Raw genomic sequence first — 16,261 nt, 5'->3', positions numbered from 1 at the left:
AAGCAATCATGTACAATAAACAAAACTCTATACAAAATACTGTACAATATACAGAACAAGACAAGAGTACCGGAGTAATAAATAGCAATCAGTGTCAGATGTATTGCACTCGAAGGGTAATATTGCACAGTAGGGTATTAGGCAGTGATGTGCGGTGAGGTTGATGGCTGGTGAGGCACTGACTTCATCACAGTCAGATTTACAAACATATGAACCCTAAAGAGTATCTTTTTCACCATTTGATTGGCAGAAGTTAACGGGTTATGTTTAAAAGCTCATACCATCATTCTTCCCTGCTTGGCACTCAGCATCAAGGGATGGAATTGGGGGTTAAATCACCAAAAATGATTCCCGGGCGCGGCGCCGCTGCTGCCCACTGCTCCCCTCACCTCCCAGGGGGTGAACAAGGGGATGTGTCGAATGCAGACGACAAATTTCATTACACCTAGTGTGTGTGTGACAATCATTGGTACTTCAACTTAACTTTAACTTTACACATACAAACTGTAGCACACAAAAAAGCACATTTAATAAAAAAAACGTTATTATGGTCTTACCTTTATTTATAAATGAAGTCCACAACTAAAGCCCTCACTTAAACTTTCCACGTGCAAGATTGAATCTATTTAAAAAAGTGTAACCGAGGGTTTATAAATGTCGCCTATACTGTATGAAACTACAAAATAACAAACACGGAGGCTCCAGTTTACACGAGGACCACTTTATTTACCTTCTTTCAAAAACCTACGCTCCACTCTGTGTCATCACTTCCGCTCTTAGCGCCTTCAAAATAAGAGCTCAAGGCATATACTGTATAATAGCGCATAACAGGAACTTAACATCACAAAGAGAAAAGCCCATGAAAATAGGTTACAAAAGTTATTTAATGAGAAGCCAAAAAGTGCAAAAACAATAATGTTCGTGTTGGAGGAGTTGTGAATTAGATACACCTGCAGTCTGCAGGTGTACCTAATGTTGTGGCCCTGCAGTCGGTCACAACTCTTCCAACACAAACATTATTGTTTTTGCACTTTTTGGCTTCTTATGAAATAACTTTTTTAAATAGATTCAATCTTGCACGTGAAAAGTTTAAGTGTGGGCTTTAGTTAATATAACAATTCTACGGCGGGGGTGCAGGAGGAGGGATTACTGGAGCCTCAGCCAGTGCGTATTTTGCAGCCGTTTTATGATCGCTCAGCACAAGAAATGCGTTACACACATACAGTTGTTGACAAAATACACTGTACATTATATACCTCAGCTAACTAAACTATGGAAATGTATAATATAGTTCATATAGCAATACGGTCTCACTGCACAGCAGGCCAGCAGTTAGCCGAGTCCGGAATCCATGTTGAGGCACTGAGTGACGTGCCTCAACTGGCTGCTGATCACCGCATCGTCTCTTCTCAGTATTTGAACGGCAAATGTGAAAATTCAGCGATTTTGAATAAAAATAATCTAAAACTAGTGAAGTTAAATGGAAAATAACTTTATAGTATAATCACTGAATACATGTAACAATTTAATAGATTTTTTTTCTTTTTACATTTTTTTTCTTTCCATGATGGCAGGTGAGGCCCCGCCTCACCTGCCTCTAGTGACCGCACGTCACTGGTAATAGGGTAGGATATTGTATAGGGGTGAATTATTATTATAAGCTAGAGTTAAGTGGATCGTGCAAGAATTTGTCACATTTCAGGTGTCAGGTAAACCGCGAGGAATGGACGTCACTGGTATTAGGGTAGGATATTGTATAGGGGTGAATTATTATTATAAGCTAGAGTTAAGTGGATCGTGCAAGAATTTGTCACATTTCAGGTGTCAGGTAAACCGCGAGGAATGGGGCCATATTAACCCCTTTCCTACTGTATGTATCCCAAGACCGATATTGCAATTTTACCAACGCTGACTGATAAGAGTTATTAGTGCTAATTACTCTAAGCCTCTCTTTAAAGAGCACAACAGATGAACTGCATCAACATAACGTGTTGATTTAATTGAATGTGAGCTTTGTTGAACTATTTTTGTCTGCCTTCTAATGGGATTCATATTTATTGTCGGGTCTTTTTTTGCCATAGACTGAATCATTCCATTTTTATGAATTCATTAAAAAATGAGTGCCCACTTTCGAGACAGATTGTTAAAGCCTCATGAATTCACTCATGCCTTTTACTGTGAAACGGAACCAAAGACTCGTCTGCACGTTAAGACAAAAGAAGCCATCTGAGACCTGAGGTCAGTGTTCCGCTAGGCGCTTCTTTTGATCAAGTTGCATTTAACAACCGTTGTTTTTGCTAAATAAATTCAACCAGTGTTTGATGTATTATCGCTTGTAATGCTGATTCATCCGGTGCCAAGGGGGGAAAACAAATGGCAGCTACTACTTATACTGAAGCCGTTTTCCATGTTTTAACTTGCCCCATTTGGGGTATTTCAAGGACACGCCGAGTATTTATGGCCCAAAACAAACAAGGAAATTAATACCAAACACTTGAACATCAGCGGACATTTAAATCAATACGTCTCGCCAAACAATTTTGGACGCGGCCTCTGTTTAATTTGGCCACCGTTGTTGCAGATTCTCTTGTTTTTAAAACGACCGAGTGATTTATTCAGTGCTGTCTCCCCGATGCAGCGGGTGTACTTGTCACGTAACACAAAGATTAATGCACCAGCATCATGAGTTTTGTGCTCGTGCATAAAGTGGAGGCATTGTTGTTTCAGTTTAACAATGACTCATAATGATGTAGAACAGTTGCTATTGCTCCTAAATATCATTACTGGTACAGTAATAAAATGCACTTATTACATTTCTAAAAGCATGCAAGTGTATTTAAGGGACAATACCGTGGAAAGTCAATATGGATATACTTTAGAGCATCAGTGATGTAGTACCCCCTGTGAAATTTTTTTTAATTCAAGTACCCCCCTAATCAGAGCAAAGCATTTTTGGTTGGAAAAAAAGATACAAATAAATAAAATACAGCACTATGTCATCAGTTTCTGATTTATTAAATTGTATAACAGTGCAAAATATTGCTCATTTGTAGTGGTCTTTCTTGAACTATTTGGAAAAAAAGATTTTATTAGGGATGTCCGATAATGGCTTTTTGCCGATATCCCGATATTGACCAAACCCTTAATTACCGATATCAACCGATACCGATTTATACAGTCGTGGAATTAACACATTATTATGCCTAATTTGGACTAACAGGTATAGTGAAGATAAGGTCCTTTTTTTATTTTTAATTTTTTTAAATTTTTTTTTATTAAATCAACATAGAAAAAAACACACGATACACTTTCAACTAGTGCAGGGGTCGGCAACCCGCCGATCGAGAGCCGCATGCGGCTCTTCAGCGCCGTCCTAGTGGCTCTCTGGAGCTTATTCAAAAATGTATGAAACATGGAAAAAGATGAGGGGAAAAAAAAAAAATGTTTGTTTTAATATGGTTTCTGTAGGACAAACATGACACAAACCTCCCTAATTGTTATAAAGCACACTGTTTATATTAAACATGCTTCACTGATTTAAGTATTTGGCGAGCGTCGTTTTGTCCTACTAATTTTGGCAGTCCTTGAACTCACCATAGTTTGTTTACATGTATATCTTTCTGCGACTTTCTGGGACGTGTTTTATGCCACTTCTTTTTCTGTCTCATTTTGTCCACCAAACTTTTAACGTTGTGCATGAATGCACAAAGGTGAGTTTTGTTGATGTTATTGACTTGTGTGGAGTGCTAATCAGGCATATTTGGTCACTCATGACTGCAAGCTAATCGATGCTAACATGCTATTTAGGCTAGCTATATGTACATATTGCATCATTATGCCTCGTGTGTAGGTATATTTGAGCTCATTTAGTTTCCTTTAAGTCATCTTAATTCAATTTATATCTCATGACACACTATCTGTATGTAATATGGCTTTTAATTTTTTGCGGCTCCATACAGATTTGTTTTTGTATTTTTGGTCCAATATGGCTCTTTCAACATTTTGGGTTGCCGACCCCTGAACTAGTGCAAAAAAAAAGGAAAGAAAGGACCTTATCTTCACTAGACCTGGTTGTAAATGAAATTAGCTTTGTTTAAAGTTTTTTTTTTTTTTTAAACCACGTCTAGTCCAGATAATGTCCAAGTCGGGTCCAGCAACACACACCTTCATTCATGTACACTGAGAAAAAAAAAAAAAAAAAAAAAATAGAAAATTTTGGAACACAACAGATTGCATATAATCTATAAACAAAATTACATTTTCAAAAAAAAAAAAAAAAAAAAATGTATGTACAGTCCAGATTATGTTCAGGTCACTAAAAATTAGGGAATACAACAACAGATAGCATATAATCTATAAACGTAATTACACTTTAAACATAAGCCTTTGAGGACTTCCCATCTTTTTTTAATGTTTTTTGGCATCATTATCGTTTTCAACCATGTAACTTTCTAAAGTTAAAAAATACTGAATAAATGTTTTAAAGAAAGTAAGGTCCTTTTTAAAAAAATAAAATAAAATAAGATAAGTTAAAAACATTTTCTTGAATACAAAAGAAAGTAAAACAATATAAAAACAGTTACATAGAAACTAGTAATTAATGAAAATGAGTAAAATTAACTGTTAATTTGCTGGTACTATTAGTGGACTATTAGTGCTGGTCCACTAATAGTACCAGCGTGCTGCTGGTACTGTTAGTGGACCAGCAGCACGCACAATCATGTGTGCTTACGGACTGTATCCCTTGCAGACTGTATTGATATATATTGATGTATAATGTAGGAACCAGAATATTAATAACAGAAAAAACAACCCTTTTGTGTGAATGAGGGGAGTTTTTTTGGGTTGGTGCACTAATTGTAAGTGTATCTTGTGTTTTTTATGTTGATTTAATAAAAAATATTAAAATAAATGAAAAACGATACCCATAATAAAACAAATGATATTATCGGACATTTCTAGTTTGTATTTATATTTATAAAGGATTTTTGAATTGTTGCTATTTTTTGAATATTTGAAAAAAAAAAAAACTCACGTACCCCTTGGCATACCTTCAAGTACCCCCAGGGGTACGCGTACCCCCATTTGAGAACCACTGCTTTAGAGTAGAGGTCCCCAACCTTTTTTTGCACCACGGACCAGTTTAATGTAGACATTATTTTCACGGATCGGCTTTCCATGCGTGGCAGATAAATAAACCGAAGATAAGTGCATGAAAATCACAACTCACTATAACGCTGAATTAGTGGGAGCCCAAATAAAGTGAGTTTCTTCCAAGTATCATCCCTGCAGGACGAGGAATAGCTAAATATGCTTCACTACACACCATAGCTCACCGGGCATCAAAATGTAAACAAACGCCATTGGTGGATCTACACCTGACATCCACTGTAATGATACCAACTACAGAAGCGTATCTAGTCAATACTACTATGATTACGTCAATATTTTTTGGCATCACATCTTTCGTTTTTTTTTAAATTTGTGTTATGTTTATAAACTCAGGAAATATGTCCCTGGACACATGAGGACTTTGAATATGACCAATGTATGATCTTGTAACGACTTGGTATCGGATTGATACCCAAATTTGTGGTATCATCCAAAACTAATGTAAAGCATCCAAACAGAAGAATAAGTGATTATTACATTTTAACAGAAGTGTAGATAGAACATGTTAAAAGAGAAATTAAGCAGATATTAACAGTAAATGAACAAGTAGGTTAATAATTCATTTTCTACCACTTGTCCTTAATAATGTTGACAAAATAATAGAATGATAAATGACACAATATGTTACTGCATATGTCAGCAGACTAAGTTAGATGAACCGATCATTATTGGCCAATATATGTGGAAAAGTTTGTGAATGCCAATCAATACCTTTCAATACTCATCACAAAAAATGACCATTTATGGCTCATAGCTTGCAGTTTGGATCCGCTTTTCGACAAGAGAGGCTACTAAGTTTAAATAATCAAGTACGACTGCTGCGATTCTTGTGATTAAATAGTTAGCATGTTTAACATGGAAAGTAGAAATTGAAGTCCGGTAGAGTCTGAACAAGGTCACAGCGAGTTTGTCTAAACTCATCCATATTGTATTGTTATTAAAAGAACAAAGAGTCAATCAGAGCCGACAGTGTTTACTGTTGCCAAACGCCAACCGTTCCCATTATCGAAGGATGCATATTTCATGAGGACTTGGTGATGAAGCAGCAGTTGGATTGTAGTTTACGGTCGCCTTTGAGTCGCGGTTGCATTTCAAACTTGAGGTTGTCCTTCTGAAGGTTAATTACATTTTGTGTTTAGTGGAATAGGATAAGGCAAACAGTGGTTGAAAGCAATCCTTTACAGGCTGACTGGTCCATCTCACACTTGGAAAGTATTCAAAAGTTGGTGTGCACAATAATTGTGGGACCGATAATTATTGGGCGGTACTAGAAATCATGACGTCACACCGATAAATCCCATGATATTATAAATAGCCATTTTTCGGATTGCCACATTCATAGATGGAAATCAGGACATAGGATTCACCGCTGATTTATCAGGGTATCCGTGGGGTCTTAAAAAGTCTAAAAAAGTTTTCAATCCAATAATTAGAATTTAAGGCCTTAAAATGTGTCACGGTGGGGTTTACGCAGCTTACTGCGGGGTCGTTCTCCCAGGAAAGCAGACCGGATAACTCCGAACGAACGCGTGAAGGTTGGAACATGATTTAATCCATAAATCATACACAATTCCAAAAGACAGGAAACAAACAAAAGAAAGGAAGCTAAGGCAACAACTTAGCACAGGATTCAGGAATCGAAAACAGGAATAAACCAACGTAGCTTGTTGCATACCGCAAACAATGAAGCCAGACCGAGTGTGGCGAGGAACTGGAATAAATAGCTCTGATTAGTGCTCAACAGCAGGTGAACGTGCCGAACACTAATCAGAGGCAGGTGAAACCAATTAGTACCCATGGTAACCAAAACAAACCCCCGAAGTGCACAAAACAGGAACTAAGGGAGTCCAAAACTAACAGAACATAACTAAACAAAACATGATCCATGACAAAATGTCTAAAATTCTCCTAAAATCACATACAAAGGTCCTAAATACAATTTTGAAAGGTCTTAAAAATCTATTGGCGTTACTTTTATTTAAAACATGCATAGGCTTCAGTCTCGCTTTGAAATGTTTCGATTTTTGAGGACGCTATAACGTAACCACACAACGGAATTAACTGTGCTGCCCGGTCAGAAGTTATTTTTTTCTGACTTCCAAACAAATCTTGCTTCACAACAGAGAGGTTTCTGGTCTTTGTTAGTTAGGGTAAGTTAAGTTTTGTATTCCAATATGAAAGAGCTGTGAATAAATTCATATACTTTGCAAGTACAAACCCCGTTTCCATATGAGTTGGGAAATTGTGTTAGATGTAAATATAAACGGAATACAATGATTTGCAAATCATTTTCAACCCATATTCAATTGAATATGCTACAAAGACAACATATTTGATGTTCAAACTGATCAACATTTTTTTTTTTGCAAATAATCATTAACTTTAGAATTTGATGCCAGCAACACGTGACAAAGAAGTTGGGAAAGGTGGCAATAAATACTGATAAAGTTGAGGAATGCTCATCAAACACTTATTTGGAACATCCCACAGGTGTGCAGGCTAATTGGGGACAGGTGGGTGCCATGATTGGGTATAAAAGTAGATTCTATGAAATGCTCAGTCATTCACAAACAAGGATGGGGCGAGGGTCACCACTTTGTCCACAATTGCGTGAGCAAATAGTCAAACAGTTTAAGAACAACGTTTCTCAAAGTGCAATTGCAAGAAATTTAGGGATTTCAACATCTACGGTCCATAATATCATCAAAAAGTTCAGAGAATCTGGAGAAATCACTCCACGTAAGCGGCATGGCCGGAAACCAACTTTGAATGACTGTGACCTTCAATCCCTCAGACGGCACTGTATCAAAAACCGACATCAATCTCTAAAGGATATCACCACATGGGCTCAGGAACACTTCAGAAAACCACTGTCACTAAATACAGTTCGTTGCGACATCTGTAAGTGCAAGTTAAAGCTCTACTATGCAAAGCGAAAGCCATTTATCAACAAGATCCAGAAACGGCGCCGGCTTCTCTGGCCCCGAGATCATTTAAGATGGACTCATGCAAAGTGGAAAAGTGTTCTGTGGTCTGACGAGTCCACATTTCAAATTGTTTTTGGAAACTGTGGATGTCGTGTCCTTCGGACCAAAGAGGAAAAGAACCATCTGGATTGTTATAGGCGCAAAGTTGAAAAGCCAGCATCTGTGATGGTATGGGGGTGCATTAGTGCCCAAGGCATGGGTAACTTACACATCTGTGAAGGCGCCATTAATGCTGAAAGGTACATACAGGTTTTGGAACAACATATGCTGCCATCTAAGCACTGTCTTTTTCATGGACGCCCCTGCTTATTTCAGCAAGACAATGCCAAGCCACATTCAGCACGTGTTACAACAGCTTTGCTTCGTAAAAAAAGAGTGCGAGTACTTTCCTGGCTCGCCTGCAGTCCAGACCTGTCCCCCATCGAAAATGTGTGGCGCATCATGAAGCGTAAAATACGACAGCGGAGACCCCCGGACTGTTGAACGACTGAAGCTCTACATAAAACAAGAATGGGAAATTATTCAACTTTCAAAGCTTCAACAATTAGTTTCCTCAGTTCCCAATCGTTTATTGAGTGTTGTTAAAAGAAAAGGTGATGTAACACAGTAGTGAACATGCCATTTCCCAACTACTTTGGCACATATTGCAGCCATGAAATTCTAAGTTAATTATTGTTTGCAAAAAAAAAATAAAGTTTATGAGTTTGAACATCAAATAGCTTGTCTTTGTAGTGCATTCAATTGAATATGGGTTGAAAAGGATTTGCAAATCATTGTATTCAGTTTATATTTACATCTAACACAATTTCCCAACTCATATGGAAACGGGGTTTGTATAATGTAACTTGCTATAATCATGTTCGCAATGAATAAAAAAAAACACATTGCTGTTACTTGGATATGGTCTAATATTACATTGGTCTTTGATTAGATTGGCTGTTTCCTAGATGTTTTCCGAATAATAATGTGGGAAAAAAAAAGAAAAATCCATTAATCATGTCCATGTCCGCGCATTATCTTCCAACCCTCTATAGGATTTCAGACCAATTTGCTTTGCAGTAATAGCACTAGACTCTTCTCCTTGAGCAATATTGCCGCAGCTTCGCCAACTTAATCAGCTACTGTAACCTTTCTGGCTATTAACGTAACCTGCACTCAATCGTGCTCGCACACACACACACACACACACACACACACACACACACACACACACACACACACACACTCTAGTCACTGCTGTAAGCTTAGAATCGCATCACTGCTCCTCATCTTACTCAATTAGCGGCCAAGTGGTTTCTGGTTTAGCAACTGTGTTGAAATTAAAGGCTACAAGGAAAAAGATACCATGTTAAATTGAATATAATTTGCGTGTGTATCCAAAACTAAAACGCTCCTCGAGAGGTTGATAGTCATCAAAAACCTACCGGCAGTACTTTTTGCTTTTAAAGATCCAAACAGTAATAACCCAGTAGGAACAAAACATTGAAACAACATGGAGTTAGAATTACTGTATTTTTCGGAGTATAAGTCGCACCGGAGTATAAGTCGCACCTGCCGAAAATGCATAATAAAGAAGGAAAAAAACATATATAAGTCGCACTGGAGCCCGGCCAAACTATGAAAAAAAACTGCGACTTATAGTCGGAAAAATACGGTAAGTTAAAGTACCACTGATAGTCGCACATACACTAAGCGTGGTGAAATTACTCTCTGCATTTGCTCTATCCCCTTGTTACACTCCCTGGGAGGTGAGGGGAGCCGTGAGCAGCAGCAGTGGCCGCGCTCGGGAGTCATTTTGGTGATTTAACCCCCAATTCCAACCCTTGATGCTGAGTGCCAAACAGGGAGGTAATGGGTCCCATTTTTATAGTCTTTGGTAACTTGCTAAATTAGGTCCTGGCGTTGAGCAACTCAAACTTAACATTGGAACAACATTATATTGACGACGTTTAATCAATGTCGGGTTCTGACGTTGATACGACCATTGAAATGTGGTCATTTTTACGTCAACGTTGTCTCAGTTTACAAATATATCTATTTGGCAACGTTGTTTTGAAGTCTGTTTTAAATGACATGTATGTATGATAGAGATGTCCGATAATGGCTTTTTTGCCGATATTTTCCGATATTGTCCAACTCTTAATTACCGATTCCGATATCAACCGATACCGATATATACAGTCGTGGAATTAACACATTATTATGCCTAATTTTCTTGTGATGCCCCCGCTGGATGCATTAAACAATATAACAAGGTTTTCCAAAATAAATCAACTCAAAGTTATGGAAATCTCTACAATTAATCAATCAAGGTATGAGCTAGATCAATTAATTGAACCAATGTGCAATAGAGACAAAAATATATACAGTACCACTACATTGGTTATTTTATATACCGATAACAATATATGTCACAATAGAGTATTTTATCCTAAAATGTTACACAAATATATATAAACTAGGCGTGTCAAAGTTAATGTATTAACTAAAGATGTCCGATAATGGCTTTTTTGCCGATATTCCGATATTGTCCAACTCTTAATTAACGATTTCGATATCAACCGATACCGACATATACATTATTATGCCTAATTTTGTTGTGATGCCCCGTTGGATGCATTAAACAATGTAACAAGGTTTTCCAAAAATAAATCAACTCAAGTTATGGAACAAAAATGCCGACGTGGCACTGCCATATTTATTATTGAAGTCACAAAGTGCATTATTTTTGTAAACATGCCTCAAAACAGCAGATTGGAATTTGGGACATGCTCTCCCTGAGAGAAAGCATGAGGAGGTTGAGGTGGGCGGGGTTTTGGTATGGAGTACCGGGGGGTGTATATTGTAGCGTCCCGGAAGGGTCAGTGCTGCAAGGGGTTCTGGGTATTTGTTCCGTTGTGTTACGGTGCGGATGTTCTCCCGAAATGTGTTTGTCATTCTTGTTTGGTGTGGGTTCACAGCGTGGCGCATATTTGTAACAGTGTTTAAGTTGTTTATGCGGCCACCCTCAGTGTGACCTGCATGGCTGTTGACCAAGTATGCTTTGCATTCACTTGTGTGTGTGTGTGAAAAGCCGTAGATATTATGTGATTGGGCCGGCAAGCAGAGGCAGTGCCTTCCAATATTGTTGTCTGGGTGGAATTCGGGAGAATGGTTGCCCCGGGAGATTTTCGGGAGGGGCACTGAAATTCGGGAGTCTCCCGGGACAATCGGGAGGGTTGGCAAGTATGACTGGGAGACACAACTGCTCTGTACTTCTCCCTATGTCCGTGTACCACTCTGTACAGCCGTTTTAAAAAAGTCATAAATTTTACTTTTTGAAACCGATACCGATAATTTCTGATATTACATTTTAAAGCATTTATCGGCCGATAATATCGGCAGTCCGATATTATGGGACATCTCTAATATATGATCAACGCTGTATCAATGTATCGTGCCTTCTGGGGCTTTCTTACCTTTTTTGTTGTTTTTGTTAGTGTTTAAAAAAAATCAATGAAAAAGTCCCAGAGGACTTTCCCAGCAGGCACAAGACATTGATACAACATTGATTATACATGCATGTCCTTTTAAAACTTACTTTGAAACAACGTTGCAAAATAGTTGTATTTGTAATTGATACAACGTTGATGTCCAATGTTCGATCCACATTGTTGGTTGGGAACTGACCAAATTTCAAAGGTCAAATCAACGTCACAACCTGACATTGAATAAACGTCGTCAAAAAAGCATGTCGTTTCAACTTTGTATTTTTGTTGTAGAGCAGTGGTTCTCAACCTTTTTTCAGTGATGTACCCCCTGTGAATTTTTTTTCTAGTCAGAGCAAAGCATTTTTGGTTGGAAAAAAAAGAGATAAAGAAGTAAAATACAGCACTATGTCATCAGTTTCTGATTTATTAAATTGTATAACAGTGCAAAATATTGCTCATTTGTAGTAGTCTTTCTTGAACTATTTGGGAAAAAAAAAGATATAAAAATAACTAAAAACTTGTTGAAAAATAAACAAGTGATTCAATTATAAATACCGTATTTTTCGGACTATAAGTCGCAGTTTTTTCATAGTTTGGCCGGGCTCCAGTGCGATTTATGTATGTTTGTATCCTTCTTTATTATGCATTTTCGGCAGGTGCGACTTATACTCCGGTGCGACTTATACTCCGAAAAATACGGTAAAGATTTCTACACATAGATGTAATCAGGGGCGTCACTAGCTTTTAAGGACAGGGGGGGCTTTGCCCCCAGGAGATGCACAGGATGCAAGCGAATGTTACGCACGAGCACAAAACTTCACAAACGGCTAACAAAGACTTAGAAATTATTCATTGTTATTATTATTATTTTTTAAAAATGCACGGGACGAAATGAAATGCTCGCAGAGACGATGGCTTTTAACCATATATTTTCATTTTCTTTTTATGTATTTATTCATTTTACATTTTATATTAAATGTCTTGGTTTTTCCTCCCTCTGAAAATCCTATTAAATGTTTAACAAGCCATCCTATAATAACAAAACAGCTATTAATGTAACAATACAATAAAACAAATATATTTAATGATCTTTTTTTCATTATTTTAACAATAGGCTTATTTATATTACTTTATATAGATTCTACAAGAAACACAAAACTTAAAAAATAAATGATTTACAATTGCACACACAAGGTTTTGTGCAGCTTCACTCATTGTAAAGGAAGATAATGTGCTTCGTACACCTGCAGGACCGCAAGCAAGGTTGCAGAGAAAATGCGGGCTGGAATTTGAGTGATGTGGGCATTTTCTATATGAACAAGTGGAATGGATTGGATACCGACGCACGAAAGGGGTTCTCTACCTTACGCTACGAAGTGAGGGGAAACTGAGTGAATAATAACAGGTTATATGATTATTTATTTAAACTCATATTTGGGCCACTTTATAATGAATATGTCGGCATTTATTTGTAAAAAAACAAACAAAAAAACACCAAATTATTTAGGGGGGCTTAAGAATATTTTAGGCCTCACAACGCCAATGGATGTAATCATCAACTTAAAGTGCCCTATTTGGGGATTGTAATAGAGATCCATCTGGATTCATGAACTTAATTCTAAACATTTCTTCACAAAAAAATACATCTTTAACATCAATATTTATGGAACATGTTCACAAAAAATCTAGCTGTCAACACTGATTGTTGCATTGTAATGAATGGAATAGCCTACTTGATTTGATGTTCAGTTTATGATTTTACATTCATATTTTGTTGAAGTATTATTCAATAAATATATTTATAAAGGATTTTTGAGTTGTGGCTATTTTTAGAAAATGTAAAAAAAATCTCACGTACCCCTTGGCATACCTTCAAGTACCCCCAGGGGTACGCGTACCCCCATTTGAGTATTGGTTGGGAAAAAAACAACATTCAATGGTCAGAACGCAACATTGATTAAACGTCGGCAAAAAGCATGTTGTTTCAATGTTAGGTTTGAGTTGCTCAACATCAGAATCTAATTCAAAATGTTTTAATGTCTTGTGCCTGCTCAGTTGACTTTATATTGGTTAAACAATTGTATGAAATAAAAGATAATAATTAAATAGTTTAAATATTTTGTTGATATTTTTACAATATCTGTGTTTTTCTGCTGATTATAATTGTGATTAAAAAAAAAATATAATTTAGTGATCTTAAACATTTTAAAATACTTGCTGAATTAGGTCCTGGCCTTGAGCAACTCAATCTTAACATTGGAACAACATTATATTGACGACGTTTAATCAATGTCGGGTTCTGACGTTGATTTGACCATTGAAATATCGTCATTTTTAAGTCAACATTGTCTCAGTTTACAAATACAACTATTTTGCAACGTTGTTTCGAAGTCTGTTTTAAATGGCGTGTATTTATGATCAACGGTGTATCAATGTCTCGTGCCTCTGAATTTCAACCATATTACCGTATTTTTCGGACTATAAGTCGCAGTTTTTTTTTCATAGTTTGGCGGGGGGTGCGACTTATACTCAGGAGCGACTTATGTGTGAAATTATTAACACATTACCGTAAAATATCAAATAATATTATTTAGCTCATTCACGTAAGAGACTAGACGTATAAGGTTTCATGGGATTTAGCAATTAGGAGTGACAGATTGTTTGGTAAACGTATAGCATGTTCTATTTGTTATAGTTATTTGAGTGATTCTTACCATAATATGTTACGTTAACATACCAGGCACGTTCTCAGTTGGTTATTTATGCCTCATATAACGTACACTTATTCAGCCTGTTGTTCACTATTCTTTATTTATTTTGAATTGCCCTTCAAATGTCTATTCTTGGTGTTGGGTTTTATGAAATACATTTCCCCCAAAAATGCGACTTATATATGTTTTTTTCCTTCTTTATTATGCATTTTCGGCAGGTGCGACTTATACTCCGGTGCGACTTATACTCCGAAAAATACGGTACATGTATTTGTGCTTGTAGTGTTGATCGAATATCCTTTCTTTTCCACAGGCGCCATCTTCGACGAGTCGGCGCGGAAGGACGATGAAGTGTTTCGCCTGGCGGTGGCGGACCTCAACCTGAACAACGAGATCCTGGAGACGGAGAAGATTACCATCTCTGTGGAATTTGTGGACGGGAACAACCCTTTCCAGGCTGTGCAAGAAGGTAGGACCGCATTGTTGTTGTTGTTTTTATTGCCTCGTCATACTCACGACGGAGCCAGTGGTGAATGATGCCAATCTTCCAAATGTCAAACTCTTTTAATAACACCAGGGTCCGTCGCCGTCGGACCCTGGTGTTATTAAAAGAGTATTCTGCACACTTGCACCCTCTGGAGGCTTTTCCGTTCAATTCTTTCCCTGACACGACCCAAATACAAAACCCAAAGCTGTCATGTCTGTGTGATCATGTTTTTGTGTTAGTCATGTTCGGTTTTGTTTTTGGACTTTTTGTGCACTTTTTACTGTCATGACTTGGTCCTGGGTGTTTGCTTTTCCGGGATGCAACGGAAAGTTGGCTCGGGCGAGACGGGAATGTAAGTACATTTTTATTTAAACACTATAACTACAAAAAAAAGGAAGTAAACAAAAGGCGCGCACAATGGCGGAGAACAAACTATGAAAACAAAAAGACTATAAACATGGAACAAAACCTTACTTTGGCATGGGACATGAAGCAGGATCTAAGAGGATGAAGAGTGTGTAGAGCATAATTGTGGGGTGTCACCAACACGACAAACTGAAAACAATGAACTTAAATACTATAGACATGATTAGTGAAAGCAGGTGCGTGACTCAAAACGTGAAACAGGTGCGTGACGTGAAAACTAATGGTTGCTTTGGTGACAAAACAAAAGTGCACAAAAAGTCCAAAAACAAAACCGAACATGACTAAAACAAAAACATGATCACACAGACATGACAAAAGCCAGTGAAGTTGGCACGTTGTGTAAATCGTAAATAAAAACAGAATACAATGATTTGCATATCCTTTTCAACTTATATTTTATTGAATAGACTGTAAAGACAATATATTTATTGGCAGCAACACATTGCAAAAAAGTTAGCACAGGGGCATTTTGACCACTGTGTTACAAGGCATTTCCTTTTCACAACACTCCGTAAATGATTTTTGAAGCTTTTCATGTGGAATTCTTTCCCATTCTTGCTTGATGTACAGCTTAAGTTGTTCAACAGTCCGGGGGTCTCCCTTGTCGTATTTTAGGCTTCATATTGCGCCACACATTTTCATTGGGAGACAGGTCTGGACTACAGGCAGGCAAGTCTAGTACCCGCACTCTTTTACTATGAAGCCACGCTGTTGTAACACGTGGCTTGGCATTGTCTTGATGTAATAAGCAGGGGCGTCCATGATAATGTTGCTTGGATGGCAACATATGTTGCTCCAAAACCTGTATGTACCTTTCAGCATTAATGGCGCCTTCACAGATGTGTAAGTTACCCATGCCTTGGGCACTAATACACCCCCATACCATCACAGATCCTGGCTTTTGAACTTTGCGCCGAGAACAATCCGGATGGTTCTTTTTCTCTTTGTTTCGGGGGACATGAAGTCCACGGTTTCCAAAAACGATTTGTATTGTGGACTCGTGAGACC

General features: G+C 37.6%; 1 protein-coding gene across 3 annotated transcripts in view; it reads left to right on the top strand.

Moving 5' to 3' along the window:
• Positions 1 to 16,261, top strand: part of grid2 (glutamate receptor, ionotropic, delta 2) — a 1,282,048-nt gene that overhangs the window by 210,856 nt on the left and 1,054,931 nt on the right. For all 3 annotated transcript variants that reach the window (XM_061928893.1, XM_061928894.1, XM_061928896.1), the window contains exon 2: positions 14,654 to 14,809. In XM_061928893.1, coding sequence (XP_061784877.1) covers positions 14,654 to 14,809 — 156 coding nt within the window. The remainder of the gene's footprint in view (positions 1 to 14,653; positions 14,810 to 16,261) is intronic.

Source organism: Nerophis lumbriciformis, linkage group LG33, assembly GCF_033978685.3.
Source record: "Nerophis lumbriciformis linkage group LG33, RoL_Nlum_v2.1, whole genome shotgun sequence".
In the NCBI taxonomy this organism is placed as follows: domain Eukaryota; kingdom Metazoa; phylum Chordata; class Actinopteri; order Syngnathiformes; family Syngnathidae; genus Nerophis; species Nerophis lumbriciformis.
Note: the sequence above shows the minus strand (reverse complement) of the source record. Positions and strands in the feature narration are given on the sequence as shown.